Below are 23,969 nucleotides of genomic sequence, written 5' to 3'. Positions count from 1 at the left end.
AGGGGGTTTTTGGCACTGCTGCACACAGAAGGTTTTTTACCTTCATGCATAGAATGCATGAAGCTAAAAAACCTTGAGCCTTTACTACCACATTAATGCCTGAAACACACAGTGGGGTTGATTAACTGAAGGCAAAGAGACTGCACACTTTGCAAGTGCATTTGCTCCACAGCTTAGTAAATGAATGAAGATTCACTTTGGAAAAAATACCCAATCACATGCCAGGAAAATAAAAAACAGCATTTTTGGATTGGGTGCTTGGAAGATAGAATGATTGGATGATTGGTGAATGGATGTCAGCGGAGCTTTTCCCCATTTACTAAGCTCAGCAGCAACTGCACTTCCAAAGTGCGCAGTCTAATTGCCTTTCATAAATCCACCCCACTGGACACACTCATATCACATACTTGTGAGATTATCCACGACCCAGTGGTGTTGTTACTCTGTTTTTACACATCTTATCTTGTGCAAAGTGTTCACTTTTAAATTTCATAAGAATTAACTAAATTTATAGTGCTTGCTGAGTTCTGTATAGGAGTTTTAAGGTTGCTCACAAATATTCAAATATGTAATGTTAAGGATGGTATTACTAGCAAAAGTGTGCAGACATACAGTTGCAAGAAAAAGTATGTGAACCCCTTGGGATTCTGTGGAGTTTTGCATGAATTGGGTATAAAATGTGCTCTAAACGTCATCTAAGTCACAACAATAGAAGAACACAGTCTGCTGAACATAATACTACACAAACATTAGATGTTGCCATGGTTTAATTGCACATAACATGTAAACATTCACAGTGCAGGGAGGAAAAAGTATGTGAGGCCCTAGCTTGATGACTTCTCCCAGAGCTAATCGGAGCCAGGAGTGAGCCAACCTTGACTCCAATCAGTGTGATGATATTGGATGTGTTGCTGACAGCTGTCCTGCCCTTAAAAAACACACACCTGTTTTGGGTTTAATGGTTTCAAGAAGCACTGTCTGATGTGAACCATGCCTCGCAGAAAAGAGCTCTCAGAAGACCTACGATCAAGAATGGTTGACTTGCATGAAGCTGGAAAGGGTTACAAAAGTATCTCCAAAAGCCTTGATGTTCATGTGTCCACGGTAAGACAGACTGTCTACAAATGGAGAAAGTTTAGCACTTTGCTACTCTCCCTAGGCGTGGTCGTCCTGTAAAAATGACTGCAAGAGCACAGCGCAGAATGCTGCATGAGGTAAAGAAGAATCCCAGAGTGTCAGCTAAAGACCCACAGAAATCTCTGGCACATGCTAACATTTTTGTTGACACATCTACAATAAGGAAAACATTAAACAAGAATGGAGTACATGGGAGGACACCACGGAGGAAGCCATTGCTGTCCAAAAAGAATATTGCAGCACGTTTGAAGTTTGCAAAAGAGCACCTGAATGTTCCACAGCACTACTGGCAAAATATACTGTGGACAGATGAAACCAAGATTGAGTTGTTTGGGAAGAACACACAACACTATGTGTGGAGAAAAAAAGGCACAGCACACCAACATCAAAACCTCATCCCCACTGTGAAACATGGCGGAGGGAGCATCATGGTTTAGGCTGCTTTGCTGCCTCAGGGCCTGGACGGATTATTGTCATTGATGGGAAAATGAATTCCAGAGTTTATCAAGACATTTTGCAGGAAAACGTACGACCATCTGTCCGCCAACTGAAGCTCTGCAGAGGATGGGTGATGCAACAGGACAATGACCCAAAGCATACAAGTCATTCAACAAAACAATGGCTGCAACAGCACAGAATACGCCTTCTGGAGTGGCCCAGTCAGAGTCCTGACCTCAACCCGATTGAAATGCTGTGGCATGACCTTAAGAGAGCGATTCACACCAGACATCCCAAGAATATTGCTACACTGAAACAGTTTTGTGAAGAGGAGTGGTCCAAAATGACTCCAGATCGTTGTGCAGGTCTGATCTGCAACTACAGGAAACGTTTGGTTGAGGTTATTGCTGCCAAAGGAGGGTCAACCAGTTATTAAGTCCAAAGGTTCACATACTTTTTCCTCCCTGCACTGTGAATGTTTACATGTTATGTGCAATTAAACCATGGCAACATCTAATGTTTGTGTAGTATTATGTTCAGCAGACTGTGTTGTTCTATTGTTGTGACTTAGATGACGTTCAGAGCACATTTTATGCCCAATTCATGCAAAACTCCACGAAATCCCAAGGGGTTCACATACTTTTTCTTGCAACTGTAGGTGGAATATGGAAGTTCTAATTGTAATAATTATCTCTGTAAATTTGCTTATACTGTGCTGAATGGCAAAGTGGTGTGTAATGTACTGCACAGAATACAGAATGTGGCACTGTGGAGTACAGTATATGTCACATCTAACACAGTACATATGAGGTGGGGTACAGTGTATGACATGGAGTAGTGTACAGAGTGGGGTAGTCCGAAGTATGTCAAGCACTTTGTACAGAGTGTAATGGTTAAGGGCAGTGGTTCCCAACCTTAATGAGAAAAGGGTCTGGTAGAATCTTTTAAAACCTTTGCTTCCCCAAAAAATACAAATATGTATGGAAATGCTGGAAGGCTGGTTGGGGCTGGGTGTCACTGTGGTGCATGAGTGTTCTGGAGGGGGGTAGGGGTTTCTGTAGTGGATTTGGTGGGATAAGGTTTTTGGAAGGAACTGGGGGCAACTGTGGGGGCTGGGATCACTGGATGTCTGTGCATACAGCTAGGAGCTTTGCAGGGGCACTGTGGCACACTGTTGAAGGTTGAGAGCACTATGGGGACTAGAGGCTCTGCACCAATGGAGAGAGCACTGCAGGGGGCTGGATGGCACTATGCAAATTTGGGGAGCACTATGAGGGCTGAGAGTTCTCAGAGGGCCTGGGGGCAGTGTGGGAGGTTGAGGGTCGCTGCAGGCCACTTTAGGAGGTTGGTTGGCACTGTAGGAGGTTAGGGGATCTGCAGCTGACTGGAGGCCCAGGAGATAGAGAATAGAGGCCCAGTAATGGGCAACAACCCAGTAGATGGGAACAACTGGTTTAGAGCAGGGTCTCCAGACTTTCTAAAGAAAGGGACAATTTACTGTCTTTCAGACTTTTGGTGGGCCAGACTGTGGCCAGTGGGAGAAGAAAATGTCCTGGCATCAGTGGGAGTAAACAATGCCCTAGTTTTTGTGTTGATGGGAGGAATAGTGCCCCATCATTGGTGTCAGTGGGAAGAATAGTGCCCCATCACTAGTGTCAGCGGGAAGAATAGTGCCCCATCATTGGGTGTTAGTGGAAGGAATAGTGCCCCATTGTTAGGTGTCAGCGGGAGAAAAAGTGACCCATCGTTAGGTGTCAGCAGGAGGAATAGTGCCCCATCACAAGGCATCAGTGCGAGAAATAGTGCCCCACCATTGGTGTCAGTGGAAGAAATAGTGCCCATCATTGGTGTCAGTGGGAGAATTGGTGCCCCATTGTTGGTTTCAGTGGGAGGAATAATGCCCCATTGTTGGTTTCAGTGGGAGAAATAGTGCCCCATCGTTGGTGTCAGTGGGAGGAATAGTGCCCCATCGTTGGTGTCAGTGGAAGGAATAGTGCCCCATCATTAGTGTCATTGGGAGAAATAGTGCCCCATCATTGGTTTCAGTGGGAGGAATAGTGCCCCATCGTTGGTGGCAGTGGGAGAAATAGTGCCCAATTGTTGGTTTCAGTGGGAGGCATAGTGTCCTATTGTTGGTGTCAGTGGGAGGAGTAGTGCCCCTTCGTTGGGTGTCAGTGGGAAGAATAGCACCCTATTGTTGATGTCAGTGTAGAAATTATTGTCCCATTTTTGGAGTCAGCGTTAGAAATAGTGCCTTGTATCAGTGGGGGGAATAGTGCCCCAAGGGCCAGATAAAGGCAAGCAAAGGGCCGCATCCCTTTGGAGACTACTGGTTTAGAGAATTCAATATACAGCGCAGCCAGAATGGGCACACTTTGGCAAATATCATAATAAACAGAGATCTTTGTCTGTAGCACACATTACTCTGAACTGCATCATGTGTGGATGAGACTACCTCCCACTTTCTGTTCCTGGGTTTCTCCTTAATATAACTATTGTACTAAATAAATATACAACTCCAAGAACGAAAAAAGTGTATTTCTCCTGACATTCATTAACACAGTTGGTAATTGCAGATTACTAAAAATATTTGTACTTACAGAATGTTGTACTGTGGAAATAATCTGAGATCCCAAGTTAAGAACAATTTTATATAGACTCTGTATATGCACTTGCTGCTCCTGCTTGTTAATCAGCGGAATGTCATCATTAGTGTGAGCTGCTGTCAGAGGATCTATTTCTGTCTTCAAAATATTGATCTGTAGTTTAAAAAAAGCCAGGAAAAAATAACGTGCTTCAATATTTTAAATTGGGTTTGACGATAGTCAAGACATATTTCCACTATCACTTTGCAGTTGCTAAGGTGATTTGGCTGTCTACAGATTTCAAAGGAGTTGTGTTTTGAAGCCAAAATTCCTGTCTTAGAAGCTCCTGATGGAAGCAGCTGATCTGCAAGTATTGAACCTGAACCTTTTTAGCTAATTTATTGCCCCAGAAGCTACTGTGGCTTGAAAGGCATAGACTGGATTAGTTCATTAGGTTTCTGAGGAAGATAGTTTGTTTTGTGACAATTCATTTTATGAGGATTGCCATTCATCATTGTAGTATATGCAGCAAAATGTATTTCTTGTGTACATGGTTTTATAAATGTTATGATATGTTTAAATATGGTCAGCTTTTTACTGACTGCTTAGTTAGTGTTGGAATCTGGAGGTTTTTTTTTTTTTTTATGATGTACAGGTGAAACTCGAAAAATTAGAATATCGTGCAAAAGTTCATTTATTTCATTAATGCAACTTAAAAGGTGAAATTAATATATGAGATAGATAGATAATATATGAGATAGTTCAAGCCGTGATTTGTCATAAATGTGATGATTATGGCTTACAGCTCATGAAAACCCCAAATCCACAATCTCAGAAAATTAGAATATTGTGAAAAGGTGCAATATTCTAGGCTCAAAGTGTCCCACTCTAATCAGCTAATTAAGCCATAACACCTGCAAAGTGTTCCTGAGCCTTTAAATGGTCTCTCAGTCTGGTTCAGTAGGAATCACAATCATGGGAAAGACTGCTGACCTGACAGTTGTGCAGAAAACCATCACTGACACCCTCCATAAGGAGGGAAAGCCTCAAAAGGTAATTGCAAAAGAAGTTGGATGTTTCCAAAGTGCTGTATCAAAGCACATTAATAGAAAGTTATGTGGAAGGGAAAAGTGTGGAAGAAAAAGGTGCACAAGCAGCACGGATGACCGCAGCCTGGAGAGGATTGTCAGGAAAAGGCAATTCAAAAGTGTTGGGGACTTTCACAAGGAGTGGACTGAGGCTGGAGTCAGTGCATCAAGAGCCACCACACACAGAGGGATCCTGGACATGGGCTTCAAATGTCGTATTCCTCTTGTCAAGCCGCTCCTGAACAACAAACAGCGTCAGAAGCGTCTTACCTGGGCTAAAGAAAAACAGACCTGGTCTGTTGCTCAGTGGTCCAAAGTCCTCTTTTCTGATGAGAGCAACGTTTGCATGTCATTTGGAAAGGACCAAGGACCCAGAGTATGGAGGAAGAATGGAGAGGCACACACTGCAAGATGCTTGAAGTCCAGTGTGAAGTTTCCACAGTCTGTGTTGATTTGGGGAGCCATGTCATCTGCTGGTGTTGGTCCACTGTGCTTCATTAAGTCCAGGGTCAACGCAGCCATCTACCAGGAGATATTGGAGCACTTCATGCTTCCTTTTGCAGACGAGCTTTATGGGGATGCTGACTTCATTTTCCAGCAGGACTTGGCACCTGCCAACACTGCCAAAAGCACCAAAACCTGGTTCAATGACCATGGGATTACTGTGCTTGATTGGCCAGAAAACTCGCCTGACCTGAACCCCATAGAGAATCTATGGGGCATTGCCAAGAGAAAGATGAGAGACATTAGACTGAACAATGCAGAAGAGCTGAAGGCCGCTATTGAAGCATCCTGGTCTTCCATAACACCGAAGCAGTGCCACAGGCTGATAGCTTCCATGCCACGCCGCATTGAGGCAGTAATTGCTGCAAAAGGGGCCCAAACCAAGTACTGAGTACATATGCATGCTTATACTTTTCAGAGGTCCGATATTGTTCTATGTGCTATCCTTGTTTTATTGATTGCATATAATATTCTAATTTTCTGAGATTGTGGATTTGGGGTTTTCATGAGCTGTAAGCCATAATCATCACCATTATGACAAATCATGGCTTGAACTATCTTGCTTTGCATGTAATGAGTCTATCTCATATATTAGTTTCACCTTTTAAGTTGCATTACTGAAATAAATGAACTTTTGCACCATATTCTAAATTTTCGAGTTTCACCTGTAGAAACTGGGATTGCAATTGATTCAAGGCCTTTCCAGTCTCCTGCTCTCAAAGACTAATCATTAGTCTCCTTTAACTGCACTCTTCCTAGGAGTGCCATAGTGCTTTTTATTGTAAGTGCAAAGGTCTATAGATAAAAAAAAACTTTCATAGGAGCACTGTAAGGGCCCTTTCACACCTACCCAGTATTTCAAGCTTTAAGATTACTTTTTTTTTAAGTCAAACTTCACAATTTCAATTAACATTGACTATTGTTAACCCTTATGCTGCTAGCATTTCTTCTGTTACATCCTGGTTTTCAGGCCAAGGCAGATGATGTCATATATCCCAGGAATCTTCAGGAGGGCAGGAGGGTTTTTCTTAACTAATCACACCCACTTGCCTGCCTGCCTGAGCTAATGGCAGATGGATTCCAGGAAGTAAATGCTACGTTAATCATTTGACCTTACTCAACATGGCCACAGCCAGAAATGCTAGGAGGTGTTTTTCAAAATGATTTCTCAGCAAAATAAAGCATGGAGACATGGAGGGATAGGGGAGTTTGCTTTAAATATTATAAATTAATTTATAGAATGTATAATATTATTAAATGAATTTAATAGCATTTTGGTTTGTGGTGCTTAGATGCAGTAACGTTCAGCTTTAAGGCAGTCTTAACAAATGGCATGTATGTTGCAGGGTGTTGCAGTGTTGATCTGACAGCATCTACTGTACTATGCATTTGGGTGTCATTCTATGGCCATCCATGGCCCTATGATGCACCACACATTGCATGTGCGTTGTGGTAATGTGTTTCCACATGGCATACAGTGCATCCAGAAAGTATTCACAGCACTTAACTTTTGCCACATTTTGTTATCTTACAGCCTTATTCCAAAATTGATTAAATTAATTTTTTCCTCAACATTCTACAAACAATACCCCATAATGACAATGTGAAAGAAGTTCGTTTTGAAATCTTTGCAATTTATTAAAAATAAAAAATGAAAAAAAAAATAACACATGTATAAGTATTCACAGCCTTTGCTCAATACTTTGTTGAAGCATCTTTAGCACCAGTTACAGCTTCAAGTAATTTTGAGTATGATGCTACAAGCATGGCACACCTAGTTTTGGGCAATTTCCCCCATTCTTCTTTGCAGTACCTCTCAAGCTCCATCAGGTTGGATGGGGAACGTCGGTGCACATTTTCAGATCTCTCCAGGGATGTTAAATCGGGTTCAAGTCTGGGCTCTGGCTGGGCTACTCCAGGACATTCACAGAGTTGCCCTGTAGCCACTCCTTTGTTATGTGGGCTGTGTGCTTAGGGTTGTTGTCCTGTTGAAAGATGAACTGTTGCCCCAGTCTAAGGTCCAGAGCGCTCTAGAACAGATTTTCATCAAGGATGTCTCTCTAAATTGCTGTATTCACATTTCCTTAGTTCCTGACTAGTCTCCCAGTTCCTGCCACTGAAAAACATCTCCTCCGGATGATGCTGCCACCACCATGCTTCACTGTAGGGGTGGTATTGGCCAGGTAGTGAGCAGTGCCTGGTTTCCTCCAGACATGACACTTGGCATTCAGGCGAAAGAGTTCAATCTTTGTTTCATCAAACCAGAGAGTTTTGTTTCTCATGGTCTGAGAGTCTCTCAGGTGCCTTTTGGCAAACTCCAAGCGAGCTGCCATTTGCCTTTTACTGAGGAGCGGCTTCTGTCTGGCCACTCTACCACACAGGACTGATTGGTGGAGTGCTGCAGAGATGGTTGTTCTTCTGGAAGGTTCACCTCTACCCACAGAGAAATGCTGGAGCTCTTTCAGAGTGACCATCGGGTGCTTGGTTACCTCCCTGGCTAAGGCCATTTTCCCTCAATCGCTCATTTTGGCCGGGCGGCCAACTCTAGGAAGATTCCTGGTGATTCCAAACTTCCTCCATTTACGGATGATGGAAGCTACTGTGCTCATTGGGACCTTCAATGTTGCAGAAATTTTTCTGTACCTTTCCCCTGATCTGTTGCTTGATACAATCCTGTCTCTGAGATCTATGGACAATTCCTTGGACTTCATGGCTTGGTTTGTGCTCTGACATGCTCTGTTAACTGTGAGACCTTATGTAGACAGGTTTATGTCTTTCCTAATCATGTCCAGTCAACTGAATTTCCCACAGGTTGACCCCAATCAAATTGTGGAAACATTTCAAGGATTATCAGTGGGAACAGAATGCACCAGAGCTCAATTTTGAGTGTCATGGCAAAGGCTGTGAATACTTATGTACATGTGTTTTTTTCGTTTTTTATTTTTAATAAATTGCAAAGATTTCAAAATGAACTTCTTTCACGTTGTCATTATGGGGTATTGTTTGTAGAATGTTGAGGAGAAAAATTAATTTAATTTTAATCCATTTTGGAATAAGGCTGTAACATAACAAAATGTGGCAAAAGTTAAGTGCTGTGAATACTTTCTGGATGCACTGTGTCAGGGAGCCTTAATGTCCATGGTTAGGCGATGTAAGGGAAAATGAGATGTATGAAATTACTATTTAAGTTTTAAAGAAGCCTGTATTGCATTGACAACAGTAATTGATGTGCAGTTGAGATTTCAAGGGCTGATGGAATAAAGACTGTACCAAAGGGAATCTGGAAGTTTTAAGGGTCCATAGCCATCTGAATGCCTATATTAAACATGCAAGACACAGAGTCTAATGATGTTCAAAGAGAAATCAGATCTTTCTGCAGAATGCAATATACTGACAATGCTGTGTTGCCCCTGATTCGAGGTATAATCAGTAAAGTTTCTCAAAGCTGCAATGTGTGACAAATGACGTGGTGCACAACTGTAACCAGCATTGTCCCAAATGTGCATACAGGCCATAGAGCTCTTTGATTTGCGGTCTGCTCACCTCTGTTTTCATCTTATAAAATGTCACAATTTTGATAAAAATCTCTTCATATTCTTTAATGCTGTCCCTTAGTCGTTGGTGATACTGGGCAATTTCATTCATCTTGTCTGTTTTTTCATTGATTTGTGCTCCTTCTCGAGTAAGAAGTTCTGAGATCTTTACTGCTTGTTCCATGTCATCATTTACTTTCTGTCAAGACATGAAAAGCTTTTAGGTAAGACATAGAGACACATTTGGGCATGTTCAATAAGGCAAGGGGTGGTGTGGAAAGTGCTAGATGAAAAACAACTGATAGAAATCACTCATCCATTGCTATCTTGCAAAAACAAAAGCAATTGTGTAATGATGGTATTGGTCTTCTCCAACTATCTACAGATACTTTTTTAATTGTATGCTTAGTTTGAATTACCCAAGCTTTTAACAAGTCTTTTTTGTAATTCCTCAATCATAAAAAGGCTTATGGCTGCTAGATTTCTAGCCTCCCCTTGTAAGGTGATGGCAGCAAGCATACATTTTCTACATCAGCAGCACTCTACGCTTTGTAAGCCAAGCTACAAGGTGGAACAGGGTATTCCCCCTCCATTCATAGCCATCCAACCAGGGGCATATTTGCCATGAGGCAAACAAGGTATTTGCCTTGGATGGCATTTTTCAGAGGGACGAGCCATTCCCCGGTAGAAGTGACACAGTGGCAGCCAGTGACTGGGGAGCAGTGGGGGCCTTGGCCGCTGACAAGCAGGAGGGGGTTAGTCAGAGTGGTGGGGAGAAACAGGGATGCTGATCACGGACTAACTTCATGTCCTATACTGTGTTATGCATTACAGCATGTGCCTGCTAGGGGCACACTCCTCACCACACATGTCTGTTTACCTTCGCCCCGGTGCCAGACAGGTAGGTTTGTGTACTCTGCAGTGTCATGGGGCCCAGGTTACACCCTGAAACATAGATCACTGAGGAGGATAACTGCTCCACATGAGGCAGATAGGACAGCTCCATACCCATAGACTACAGAACATTGGCAGCTCACAGCTCAGGGCATGGGGTCTCTGGCAGGGTGTAGGCCGTATTTCTGTTATCGCTGCAAAGTGTCAGCTCCGTGCTGGTGGCATTCTATGTGATGTGTCTATGTCACTCCACGTACTGTGTATGTTTGACTGATGTGTATAGTTCATATGTGGATGGAACAAGTTCTCCTCTGTGGGCTGTACGAAGCATATTTTTAAGAGGGAGAATCACCAAGGAATGATAAAAAAAATGTTATTTTAATATGCTCATTTTTTTTTAAAGCTGAACCTCTCCAGTGGGTCCCTATCTGCACTGCAAGCATTATTTACTCATTTTGCCTAAGGAATGATGAATGTGCTGATATACTTATCTTGTTCCTCACTCATGCAGGCTTCCTCCTCTTCATGCAACCCTGAAATCACTTCCCTTCCCTGTCCGACTGTCAGAGCTCACTGAGGTCTGCAGGAGCATTGGACAGCAGAAGAGAGCGCCAACTGCCCGAGGAGCGATGAACAAGGGAAGCATTTCACTTTATCATCCCCAGCCTAGGACAGCACAAAAATGAAATACAAGACTGCATCCAACAATGTAGTTAGCAAGGAGATGGCTGCTTGATAAATGTCAGTTGTCTCTGCTCTTAACCCAAGGCAAGCACTGGCAAGAGGAATGCAGAAGGATAAGAGTCCAACATGTCACCCCTCCCTCTGCATTTTTCTTGCTAATTCTTGTGGCAAGAAAATGGCAATGTATGATTCAAGTCGTTAGTAAAGTTGGACATTTTATAGTACAATTGAACAATCTTTTTGAAAATTATCTGCAACTATATAGTGCAAACATCTATCTTAATAATCAGTTCATTTTTTATTCAGTCAGGTATCCCTCTTACTATCCAGTCTTGCCCATTGTTCAAAAATCACCCTACCTTACACTTAACTCTCAGCAGTTCTGGGCTCCCTCACCTCTGGATTGGATGTTAATTCTCAGCAATGGCTCAACACGGGAACTGTATCCAGGCAATGATGTGGATTGGCTTCCACTGCCTGAGCAGCATGTTCTTCATGTAAGCCCAATGGACAGCATTACAGCACTGGTACTGGATCCACAGAGTGCCCTGAACCATAGATTGGTTTAATGGGAATAAATTATGTACCTTATTTTATAAAAGTGCACATAGTTTGAGAAATTGTCTAGAACTGAAAGTAGGTTTAGATGACTTTAATACAACATTCTGTTGTTTACAAAATGTATTTTTACTCAAACCAATCAATGACTGAAAGCAGAAATATGCAACTTTATCATGAAAAGCTAGCCTGAGGGGGCAGTGGAATACATTGTAGAAGAATATATTTTTGTGGTAGTTATTTTTCTGTCTCTATTTTTAGTCATTTAGCAAGTACAAATTTACATCTGAATTATGTCCCTTATACAGAACACATAATACATGCTAACAGCTTGAAGAAACATTGCAGACTAATAATGTAGGAAGATAATTCACAGTTAAAGGAAGGCAGCACCAATGCACATTTAGAGGAGCATGGACAGTTTTATGCATCAGCAGGAGACATAGGGGATAATTCACTAAAGGTTATCACATTATGTCGGTCATGTGACCACATATCACCTATGATACTGAAAATGTCAATTCACTGTTGCTTGTATGCGTTATTTATCATCAAGAGATTTTGCTGCTGTGGTAAAAAGGCGTTATCGTCAATTCACAGAAGGAAACAAATAAATAAATGCATGCAGTAATTAAGTAGTGGTCCAGGCTTGCGATAAGTATGCGATTTGTCAGACCCGGTTTAGGGGGTCAAGGATTGGTTTAAAGAAATAGACAGAAAAGTGCAAGCTGAACCAGGAGGCAGCTAGGCTCCACTCGGGAGTTGTCTCTGGAGGTTGGCAGACCTTTGAATTCAGTGGAATTTAAAGTAATGCAGGAGAGGAAGAGGAGAAGATCAAGAGTGCTTTCAGGAGCGCACATTGCTGGATAATTACATGGATGCTGATACCCTCCAGAAGTTTCGGTTATTCAAGGCAGTGTTTCTCAACCTTTTTTCAGTTGCGGCTCCCTTTAAAATCTATCACAATCTTGAGACACCCCATTCTAGAATGGAAAAACCAATCCAAAAATGTTTACATAACGCAGCTACATCCGCACACTTAGGACACCCAACCTTAGAGGCAATTTACTCTTCCAAAGCAAATATACCTTTGTACACTGGTACTGACTATTATTCCAGTGTTTATTTCCTCCCTTAGTTTCTCTCCCTCACTCATCCAATGTGACCCCATTGCTGAGGGGCAGGGGACGGGGCAAATATGGATGCTGTGTAGGAACCCAACATCCTCTTTATCCACTGATGATGCATTGGTTGTTAGGACACCAGTGACTGAAAGGTTGTAAGGGTGCACAATGAAAAACTGCGGCATGTTGTCTTGTTGCAAATATCTTCATGGCATTGTGTTACTAAAAGGCAGGCTTGATCCACCCGCTGGCTTGTATACAATTTTTGGGTAATTTTTGTAGGCATTTTGCCAAGGCACCTTTGAAGGCACCTCAGGGTGCCTGGGGACCCTGGTTGAAAAAGGCTGATCCAAGGCACTAATTATGGAACTATATGCCCAACTCATAGGTTAACTTGAGCCCTTAACCCAGCAAAGTCATGCCATACCAGCCATGACTAAATTGTTGGGTGCATTACATCTTCTCATCTCTCATCACCAATATATTGCAAGATTTCCATGTAATAGCTTTCCAGAATCTCGTCTGAAGTGAGATCAAATTAAAAATGATTTTATTGGATTGCCAGAATCCCAAATGTGCTTGGTGCAATTGACTGTGCACATGTTGCTTTTTCTGCACCATCTTTTAAGGAGCATATCTAGCGCAACAAGAAAGGTTGCCACTCCTTAACCACTTGCCCTCCAGAGGATTTACCCCCCTTCTTGACCAAGTCCTTTTTTGTGATACTGTGCTGCGTTACTTTAACTGCCAATTGAGTGTTCATGCAACGCTGTACATGTAAATGAAATGTATGTCATTTTTCCCCACAAATAGAGATTTATTTCGGTAGTATTTGATCACCTCTGCCTTTTTTATTATTCGAGCTACAAACAAAAAAAAACTGACAATCTTGAAAAAAACATTTTTATTAACTTTTTGCTATGAAACATAACCAGTAAAAAATGTAAAAAATCAAATTTTGTCATAAATTTAGGCCAAAATGTATTCTGCTACATGTCTTTGCTAAAAAAATTCCCAATGCGTGTAAATTAATTGGTTTACATGAAAGTTATAGTGTCTACAAATGGCGGTATATATACTGGAATTTTATTTTTTTTTATACTAGTAATGGCGGCGATCAGTGACCTATAGCAGGACTGTGGCAGGCAAGCATTTTGGCACTGGTAGGAAACTGACTAACTGCCACTGACATCCCCACTGACGCTAATAAAAAACACTGACACTGTACAGACACTGGGCAGGAAGGGGTTAACACCTGGGGAGATCAAAGGATTAACTGTGTGCTGTGTATGTTTTACATTGTGTGCTGTCTGTATTTTAGGGAGACATGCTGTGCAAAGAGATACAAAGCAGCATGTTCTTGCTGACAGGACAGAGACCTGTGTTGTCTCTCCCCTGTCGGCTTTCCCCGAGTGCCAGCCGGGACTCGGTGATTGAAATCTGTAGCCACCAATAGCGGCGCAGGTAGGGTGGCACGCATGTGCGTCCTCTACCGGAATAGTAAATCACGTGTTAATACACACACACGCTCTGCCGCCATGTAGCAGTATTTCTGCTATAGGGCGGAGGACAAGTGGTTAAATGTCCAAGCAGTTTGTGACATGTCACAGGTACTGTCTCAGGATGTGACATTTATGTGATATGTTTGCAATAATTTACTGCACGGTTTCATGCGGTAATTACGGAATCGCATAATTTGAAAATATATTGTATGCGATATATTAAGGAGCGTTTTTTAGTAAATTACTTTTTTTTGTTCAAAAATGATGTGCGTTATTGTAGCGCATACTGATCATGATATATTTTATCTACTTTATAGTTTAACGGTCTTCCTAGTTACATGTCCATTACAGTTCATGTAAGTAAGGGCCTCTGTTGATGGGATTTTGTTATATACAGGTTTTGCATTCCCGTACAAGTCTATGGAAATACAAAAACCCACTTTAAGCAGATCCAGTGCAGCTCAGAAAGAGATCAACTGCAGGTCAAATACAATTGTCAATTCTGCATGATCTCAGAAGCATCTCAAACTGATGTCAAATTGATGCCATTGACACAAGTCCAAAGCCCGCATGGTGTGCCATTGTATCTTTAGCTCATATAGAAAATGATGCATTAGGGTAGAACTTTAGCTGTCCATTACAACAAAAGTGCTACAGCACTTAGCTTCCAGAGCATATGAGTGTTCTCTTAAAGTCCCACTAAAACGTTTTATATATACCTGTTCATCCTGTCAGGGAAGTCTACATCATGCAGCATCCTGTGATGGGGTGGAAACAGTGCTGCACTGGTCCTTAATTTGAAGCAGAGTTGCCACTCATGTAGGATATGACTGCTTATACTATAGTGGTTTAAAAAAAAACATTGCATTGTCACTACTGGTTCACAAGACTGTAGCTTGTCAATCAGCACCTGACCCCACCAAGCCTTTCCCACTGCTTTCTGAATTGATAGCACTGCCTTTGTTGCTGACACCATCCCATTGAACACTGTAGTGTTTGGGAGGGGGGAATATGAAGGAGGAATTGGCTCATTTAGGAACAGTACTTTATACTTTACTTTGACTTGTGTCTGATATAGTACCTGGATTTAGCACTTGTTTAGACTGAACTACAGGGGCCTTTTGGTTGAACTTTAGCATGCTTGTCTTGACTGAAAAGTAAAGGTAGGCACCAAGAGGTGCCTTCACAAACCATATTTATTGAAGTGCCTTATAGGGACTGTGTCGTAATAGAAATATGAGGCTGCCATTGCATTCCTCCTCCTGAAAATGCTAAATATCTGGGTGTGTCTGATTTCAGTAAGTGCAACTGAGGCCTAAATAAAAGCCCTGTGTGCAGCCTGGACCTGCAATCCTAAAGGCTCCGCAAGGACACAATTAATTCTTTGTAAATTTGCATGAGTACTTATAGGTACCATTAAATGCCTGCCCTTCAGCACTGCAATGTTAGCAACACTTATGCCAGGTCAGGTTAGAGCAGAGGTGTCAAACCCAATTTCATCATGGGCTGCATCAGCATTATGGTTGCCCTCCAAGGGCCATTTGTATCTGTAAGACTCAGGGGTGGACTGACCATTTGGAAACTCGGGCACTGCCCGAGGGCCCGGGGTCAGTAGGGGGCCCCATGAGATGCCCCTGGTACCTTTTTCATAGGCTTTTTTGAGTTTGGGCAAGGACACAGGGGTCCCATGATCCCCTATTGCCTGGGGGCCTCATGAGTTGTCAGTCCACCCCTGGTAAGACTAGATATCCAGAGCACCCCATCCCCCTCACATCAGATGTCAAGAGCCCCGTCACCATCCGATGTCAAGAGCCCCCCAACCTCTCGTACATCACAGTGCAACCCCTTTACCTTGTGCTGATTCCCGAGTCTACTGAAGGGGGTGCTGCAGCTGCATGGAGAGGAGCAGGACTTATAGGTGTTCTGTCCTCTTTGACAACTGCTGAGGCAGGGAGTGGGGGGAGGCAGAGGCAAGCCTGTCTGCAGCTGCATGGAAAGCACAGGATCTGATGGAAGAGTTATGTCCTCCTCTCTGCTTCTGACTGCTGAGAAAAGGCAGGTGTGCCGCAATTGCGGGAGAAGTGCATAGGCCACATGAAATAACCTGGCCACATTTGGGTCACGGTCTTGTGTTTAACACATGTGGATTAAAGGATAAGTTCATTTTTTGTGGAAAAAAAATAATATAATATTTCTATAGAAAAAAATTGCATTTGTCATTTTTCCCCACAGGTGCCTGCAGACAAGCCCTACAGCCTTCAGCAACCTCTGTACAGGCTGTCAGTTTGAAAGCTGCAGGGCATGTGAAAGAACTACAAGGGTGCTCATCAGCACTCTTGCAGTTTATTGAGAACTACAAGCTGCCTGCCTCGGTGGAAGATGGGGCTTGTAGTTCATTCATTCACTTACAGATCACTGTGAATGAATGACGTGGCTGTGCAAGTGGAGCCCCACACAGCCGTGATGCTTTTAAAAGTGGTAGGGAGCAGGGAGAACAACCCCCACCCGGTGTCAGGATGGGGACTGCTGGTGCATGTTACACGTTAAACCTTTAATATGGGTTTAACGTGTAACATGCTCTAAAAGGTGAACTTAGCCTTTAACTTTACAGACCACTATTTCTACTGGTGTTCTGTGATTTCCAAGCAGATGTTATTCTTATCAATCAAACAACACACAATTTATCAATTGGATATAATCAGTATATTCATCAAGGAACAGTGGAGCAAGTTCCTGCGAAGAAAGCATATTCGTAGTTAGACAAAATGTTATGCAGCTCACCTGAAACTTGGTTTTAATATTATTCAAATTTTCCTGTGCATTTAAGATATTTTGGATATCATTTCCTAAACTCAGTGAAGACAAAGGCTGTAGATCATTTTCTAGTTCTTGTAATCTGCCACTTGCCTATTAAAAAAAAGTTAATAACCTTTACATTTAAATATCAAATGTCTTATATTTCTAGTGTCAAATGTTTGTCAAACCTCCTTGAAACCATCCACCATAATTTGGGAACAATGTGAAAAACCATCAACCTGTAGGGATTTAATTTACTAAATGCAAAAAATCTGTTCACTTTGCAAGGGAAGTTTCCCTTAGCTTAGTGAATGTGGTGAAAATTCACTTTGCAAACAACAACCAATCATGTACAAGGGAAATTAAACAAAAAAGATGTTTTTGCTTCACATGCTTGGATGATAGATGTTAGCAGAGATTCACTTCATTCAAAAAGCTAGGGGGAAATTTCCTTGCAAAGTGAATAGCCCTGTTGGTCTTAAGTAAATCAATCTCATAGCATCCAATCAAAATTAATTTTAACAATTGATTTGTTGCTAGGTATTAATACACTTTACATACTGTAGGTACTTTATGGTACTGTAGAAATCTGTCTGTATTTGTGAATACCTGTACTCTTAATAGGGTTAATTTCCTAGGTCTCTGGGAGTCTGGGTTAAAAACCCCAGAGGAAGGAAGTAGATAGAGAAGTTTAGGAGACCACATGTCCACATGCAGGAGTTGCTGCTGTATTTTTCCAGGCCAGAAGCAGAGACTATTGGGTACTTGTTCCAGTGTTCTGGCTGTTTAAGTGTAGCTGCCCATAACTTCTCAATCTGAATCCTAGTGACAGACGAGTCCCTGTCCTATTGTTACTCTCACATGCACAGTGCAAGATATGTCTGTGCTACTGTATGTGTGTAGTGGTCACTTTCCTGTATATTAGTAGGTAAAACTGTTTATTGCAATAGAGTTTACAATATATTCAGCTCCTGTTATTCTAGTTAACCCTCTAGTTCAGGGCTCAATAACCAGCATAGCTTAGAGCCAGGTTAGGCATCTGACAGCCACTTGGTAGTTAGAGGTCCAGTTGCATGGCAGATTAGAAGCTACTAGGAACTAAGATGCAGAGTAGATAGGCTGACTCCATGGTGGTTCCTGCTAGTGAAAAGCTGTGTTCCAGGTTGGTTGGACAAAGGTTGGAAGGTCTCCCCATAATTGCTGACCTCCCCCTTAGGTCTTCAACCCCAAGACAGTAACCACATTGCAATCATCTTCAGGGGCTCTATGCAACTGAACTTTGCTGCAACATTCATCTTGAGTTATCAGAATTGCACCAGGAATCCTGTTGGGCACTTTGCTATTACTTGCTTGTACATTGGATGTATGTAGTATTAATAATCTTTTCTTATATAAAGCTTGTATTAGTTCCATACTGGTGTGCATCTATATATGGTTAAGTCATAGTAAAGTCAGATAATAAAAAAAAAAGAAACAGCCGGCCCCCTGGAAGTTAATTCTATAATGCGCATACTAGCACATTATGGCAGACGTATTATTCAAATGAAGCTCTCCAGCAGTGAACTGTCACCCCTGCCAGGGCTTCCATCTTCACCCAGTCTTCCTTCCAGGTTTGCATGCTCTAGCCATTTGAATGGCTGGGCACCAATGATGTCACACCCACACATGCGCTTGGGAGTCACAGTCGCAGCACAGCACTCTGAATTGACAGCACACTGAGTGTGCCATCAATGTGTGCATGTGACTGCTGAAAATGGTGCATGTTTAGGCTATACTCATTGTACCCTATGAGACTTATTGTAAGCTTACCTGTAGGTACATGTTTAAAATGAGAGTATACTACCGCTTTAATGTTATATGCTGTCTGTAGTAGTTCCTCTGCTCCAAATTACTTTGATTAGATTTCTGGGTAATTATCCAAGAAGAGAATCCTCTTTGTTCACAGATCCCTGTCCTGGGTGGAGGCCAACTTTATTATCAAAATGCACGCTTCCACTTAGCTAAGGATCTGGTTCTCTTATTTACCCACAGGTTTTCTAATATCCTGTTTGGAAAGGGTCATTTCTCATAACCCCAAAAGAGGGCTATGCTAGTAATAGTTAAAAATGTGTAAAATAAAAGAATACATTTACTGTTAACTTTAGTTAAAGTGTTTTTAAATCCTCACATATAAACAGTGACTGGCCTCAGGTGATAAACAGAGATAAAACAAATCCTCCTACATAGGTTTTACCTGTCTATCTGCAGTCTTCTCTTCTCTACATCATTTCAAAGTGCTGAATTTATAAAGCTAGTCTGAGGGTTATGACAAAAGGGGCGGAGACTGAAATTACACTCTGCAAAGATCAGTTAGGAAAGCTCTGAGAGCTGATTGGAAGTAAGACACACACCCCCTTCACACAGGAACAGAGCTGAGGCTGTCAATCTACTTGAGGTCTCTCCCCTGTCGCCATTTTTCTCCTGGTGTCAAGAAAACCTGTCAGAAGTGACAAGTGCAGATAAAGGAATGAAGCAGCAGACAGGAATGACACTATGGGGTTGATTTACTAAAGGCAAATACACTGCACTTTGCAAAGTACAGTTGCGCTCTACAAGTGCAGTTACTCCAGAGCTTAGATAGGTGAAATTTTATCATGCAGTGGTAAATGACCGCTGCTCAGTTCTCTGGCATTCTCGGAGAAGACAGTTCTCCTGTGAATGCCTTTTTATGAAGCAGTGTAGATCAGTTCTCCAAATGAAGGGAGAACGATCTACAAACGCTGGAAAACGGCTGCTTTTACTATAATCTTGCGAGATTACAGTAAGAGATCAGTCAAACATCATTTACTAAGCAGCGGTAAATTATTGCTGCTTCGTTTGCTGTTCCTCCGATTCTCCAGCTCTGAACTGGAGAATCTGGGGGGAGAACACAGATCGCCAGTGAAGGGCTGAGATCGCTCCTTCATATACTGGCCATCTATGTGCTGAGATGATCAGCGGACAAAATGTTCTCCGCTGATCATCTCTGTTTCCTAAACCACTAATGATTGGAGATCAGCAACGATCCTTCTTGCTTGCACCTGATTGGATGATGGAAGCCAGCAGAGATTCTGCTCATTTACTAAACTCTGGAACAACTGCACTTGCAGAGTGCACAGCCTATTTGCCTTTGTAAAACAAACCCCTTAGTGCCTTAATTGAGACTAGTACACACTGTGATTTGTTCATATTTCTGTATTTATGTCTGAAGTTTACAATATTAACTTGCAAATGAACTTTTATACATAAAGTATAGCCTAAATGTATACCGATCTTAGCTGATCTTTAATTGTTCTCCATGTCTGCTTGGATAATTTTGCTTGATTGACATGCTGTTGCCAGACTGACCACAGATTTGTTATCTCAGTCTTTTCCTTATTTAGATTAGCCATCATGTCCTCCACAGTCTGCACATGTTTATCCTTCAGGATTTTGTCCTTGTTCATCTGAAATCAAAAATAGCTCTGAAACTATTCATTGATTGGATGATAATAGTGATTTATGATTTCAACTTTCTTTGATCATGTTCTTACATAAAATCCTCAGATTGGTATTATTTGCTATACATACTGTAACATTTATCTTCATAAAAATGCTTCAAATGCAACAGGACTTTACCAAGATGTAAAATCGATATCTATATACGTACATCTGATGTTTGAATGGTTTCAGGCAAGGATTAAAGAAACTTATACTAAAAAATAATAAGGTTATATTGCTGAACTTTATGAAAATGCAAACTGTCTGGTTGTCTTGCTTAACTTCTGACATCAGTTATTTTTCAGTCACTGGCTCCTAATCACTGGCTCGTATGTATGTAACCAGTGTACTCAACATTTGCATGTTTTTTGTGGGTCATTGACTCAGAAAGGTAGAAAGATAGAGACCGCCAAGAAGGCAGCATTTCCAAAATGAGGTCAGCAATGGCAGAACCCATTTTACTCCGTGCCGAGGGGTCTGTGCACTCCCATATTTTGCTCCTGTGTATTCAATGACATTTAGGGGCCGATTTATGAAGCAGCTGTGAGGCCTTAAAAAACAGAAAATTGATGTTGCGCTAATCACAATAATGCCACAGACATTCCGAAACAAATATTGAGATGAGAAGACAATAGATAATACACCATAACATAATCAGTTTTGGTCCAAAATGAGGACCAAAAGGTGTAACAGACAATAAACCGTGACCATGGGCAAAACGCACGGAAATGATCAGGGAAAAATAAAATATTAACCAAATCACAGTAATAGTGGGACATATGAGTCCGTCATAACATAAATGAAATAACGTGAATACAACTGATGATAAAGTGGAGCAAAATGTGAAAAATACAAAATGAAGTGCTTAAATATTAAAAGTGGACAAACCACTTATCACAGAAGAATGACAATAACAACGCACAGTGAGGCCAAAAAATGTGACCATGCAACTAAAGAGTCATAGGACAATGTGCATCAAAAGGCCATGTGACATAAAACAACTAATAAGTGACCATATAAATACCATAAATAAATGTGGCAAACATATATAGAGTGCAACTAGTATAAAACAGAAAATGGAGATACAAACGCACAGTGAAACCAAATGAATGTATTACTGTGCACCGTAAAATACAATAACATAATGAAAAAATAAATAACATGCGACTAAAAAAATCATAAATGCGACATCAAGTCCATGTGCAAAAATTGTCCAATAAAAACGCATCCAAAAAAAAAAACACAACGTGAATAGGTAAATGTGTTTTTCCATTCCAATGGCCAGAATACATTAGTATTCTGGCCAATGAAATAAATAAGCATCCAAGTGCTTGAGGCGCCTAAACGTGTTTGCAAAAATGCAGCTTAGGTGCAATTTTGAAGCTGCTTTTCTCATGCTACAAAAGCCCTAGTATGCATGAAGCCTTACCATATACTAAATATGTGCTACAATAGGCCTTTATAATATAAAGTATTCTGTACATGCTTTATTTCGTGTCATCAACGGCATAACCATTAGTAGGGATCCATTGGGCTAGATTTACTAAATCTGGTGCAGATGTGCATGGTAGCAAATCAGCTTCTAACTTCAACTTGTTCAAATAAAGCAGAACTCAAAAGGGGAACTTCCGCTTTAAGTGTTGGTCCCCAGCTCCCTATGGGGAATTGGGTGGGTACGCAATTTAGACATGCAATTTAGACTCGCTCCCACTGTGACCACCTTGGTGATCAGAAGCAGAAGCTGTCCCCCACCCTCCTTCCCTGCAGTGTTCTGGGACCCGTGGCAGGTCCCAGGAGACTATGGGACCATTCACAAAGTCTGCAAGCTGTCCCACCTGGGTGCCCACAGTTAAGAGATGCTGGCGCCGGGGAGAGAGGAAGGCCAGTGATGCCAGTGAGAACACCACTGGATCGTGGGACAGATGAGTGGCTGTTTTTTAAAAGTCAGCAGCTACAGTTTTTCTAGCTGCTGCCTTTTATATTTTTTCAGCTTTGACTAGAGGTCCGGTTTAAGCTTTGGCATTGAGGCTACGTTCACACTAGCCTTGTGTGCAGGCGGCAGAGAGGCGTTTGGGAAGTGTTTTTACCGCTTCCCAAACGCCTCTGCCAATTCTGCACATTACAGCACATGGTGCTGTTCTAACGGGAGCGTTTGCGTCGCGTCGCGTTGCGTCGCGGCAAAACGGACACCTCTGGTCGAGTCAGGAGGCTTTGAAGCCTCCTATTCTCGTCTATGGTGCCGCTCCGCAAACGCCCGGCCGGCGTTTGCGGTGCGGTTGCGACGCGTTTGCGGGGCGTTTGCGGAGCGGTAACACCACTCAAACTGTATTATAGGCGTTTGTGGGGCGTTATTAACGCTCGGCAAACGCCTAGCAACTGCCACTAAACCGCGCATGCGGCGTTTGCGGAGCGTTTGCCGAGCGTTAATAACGCCCCACAAACGCCGGACCAACGCTTGCCAAACGCTATAGGGGCGTTTGGCAAGCGTTGGTAAAACAGCCAAGTGTGAACGAGCCCTGAAACCTGGAAGCTGATTGGTTTCTATGCAGAGCTGCACCAGATTTTGCACTCTCCAGTTTAAACAATAAACCCCATTGTATTTTACAGACTTTTAAACTAATTTATATCCTTTTTTAACCTTACAATTTAAGATGCTATATTAATGTATAGTTGATCTCACCATTTTTATGATATTAAGACAGTTTTGTCCCATGTCTTGGACTGAAAAAAGTTCATCAAGCACACTCTGTATCTGTGCTTCTGCTGTTTCCTGCATGGTCGCTGCCTCTACTTCTGGATTAGGTGTGCACAACGTCTTTAGATGCTGGATGTGTGATTCCAACTTCACATAAATACAAAATAACATATTATTGGCCAGATAATCAACAAAATTAGACTTTGGCTGATACCACCAAGATAATATAAATACAAAGGATTTTGGTATAATCAACGTTTAAATGTCACAGATAAAGCATCAGATAGTGAGTCTGCATCCATAGTGAAAACTCTTACTAAAGCATGTATGTCGATTTTTTAAATCTGAGAAGACTGCAGGGACATCTCCAGGGCCCTAACAGACCTGGGGCACCTCTGGGCACAGAGACTGAAATTTTGAGGAGATGGCAAGATATCATGATGACCACGATGACCATGATGACCACTTTGGATAAAATGTAGACTAATAGATTCTTTTAACTAAACAAAAATCAATCATTAGATTGTAAGCTCCATGAGCAAGGCCCTCCTATTCCTTCTGTACTGAAATGTATTGTAATTGTACTGTCTCCCTTTATATTGTAAAGCGCTGTGCAAACTGTTGGTGCTATATAAATCCAGTATAATAATAATAATCAGTCAAAAAATTATGATTACAAAAGAAATAATGGATGGATTGAAAGTTGATACAATATTTCAAAACTATATATTGCATAAAATCGATAATTTGTCTATATGAACAAAGACCCCAGACTTAGGGCACATGCCCTGGGTGCAAGGGTCTAGCAACGCTCCTGGCAGACTGAAAGACCTAAACTGAAAGAAAGGAACGGTAAAGCATATCACATCACTGTTTAGAACAGTGATGTGATAAACAGGAAGCATGTTTTGCATCTGATCATCTTCAATGATA

At 41.8% G+C, this 23,969-nt stretch overlaps 1 protein-coding gene and 1 long non-coding RNA gene across 10 annotated transcripts in view; one reads left to right on the top strand and one right to left on the bottom strand.

The window, feature by feature from the left end:
* LOC149451568 (uncharacterized) overlaps nucleotides 1-23,969 on the top strand; it is a 292,180-nt gene that overhangs the window by 50,631 nt on the left and 217,580 nt on the right. The gene's annotated exons all lie outside the window — the stretch shown is intronic.
* CCDC141 (coiled-coil domain containing 141) overlaps nucleotides 1-23,969 on the bottom strand; it is a 218,145-nt gene that overhangs the window by 61,116 nt on the left and 133,060 nt on the right. For both annotated transcript variants that reach the window (XM_089690384.1, XM_089690383.1), the window contains exons 12-16: nucleotides 23,022-23,183; nucleotides 20,131-20,307; nucleotides 16,829-16,954; nucleotides 9,296-9,484; nucleotides 4,176-4,334 (exon numbers count right to left, since the gene is read on the bottom strand). In XM_089690384.1, the coding sequence (XP_089546510.1) occupies nucleotides 4,176-4,334; nucleotides 9,296-9,484; nucleotides 16,829-16,954; nucleotides 20,131-20,307; nucleotides 23,022-23,183 (813 nt within the window). The remainder of the gene's footprint in view (nucleotides 1-4,175; nucleotides 4,335-9,295; nucleotides 9,485-16,828; nucleotides 16,955-20,130; nucleotides 20,308-23,021; nucleotides 23,184-23,969) is intronic.

This window comes from Staurois parvus, unplaced genomic scaffold (assembly GCF_062004578.1).
Source record: "Staurois parvus isolate SC_StPar_1 unplaced genomic scaffold, SC_StPar_1.0 ptg000530l, whole genome shotgun sequence".
Taxonomy (NCBI): domain Eukaryota; kingdom Metazoa; phylum Chordata; class Amphibia; order Anura; family Ranidae; genus Staurois; species Staurois parvus.
This window is presented reverse-complemented; position numbering and strand designations above follow the sequence as displayed.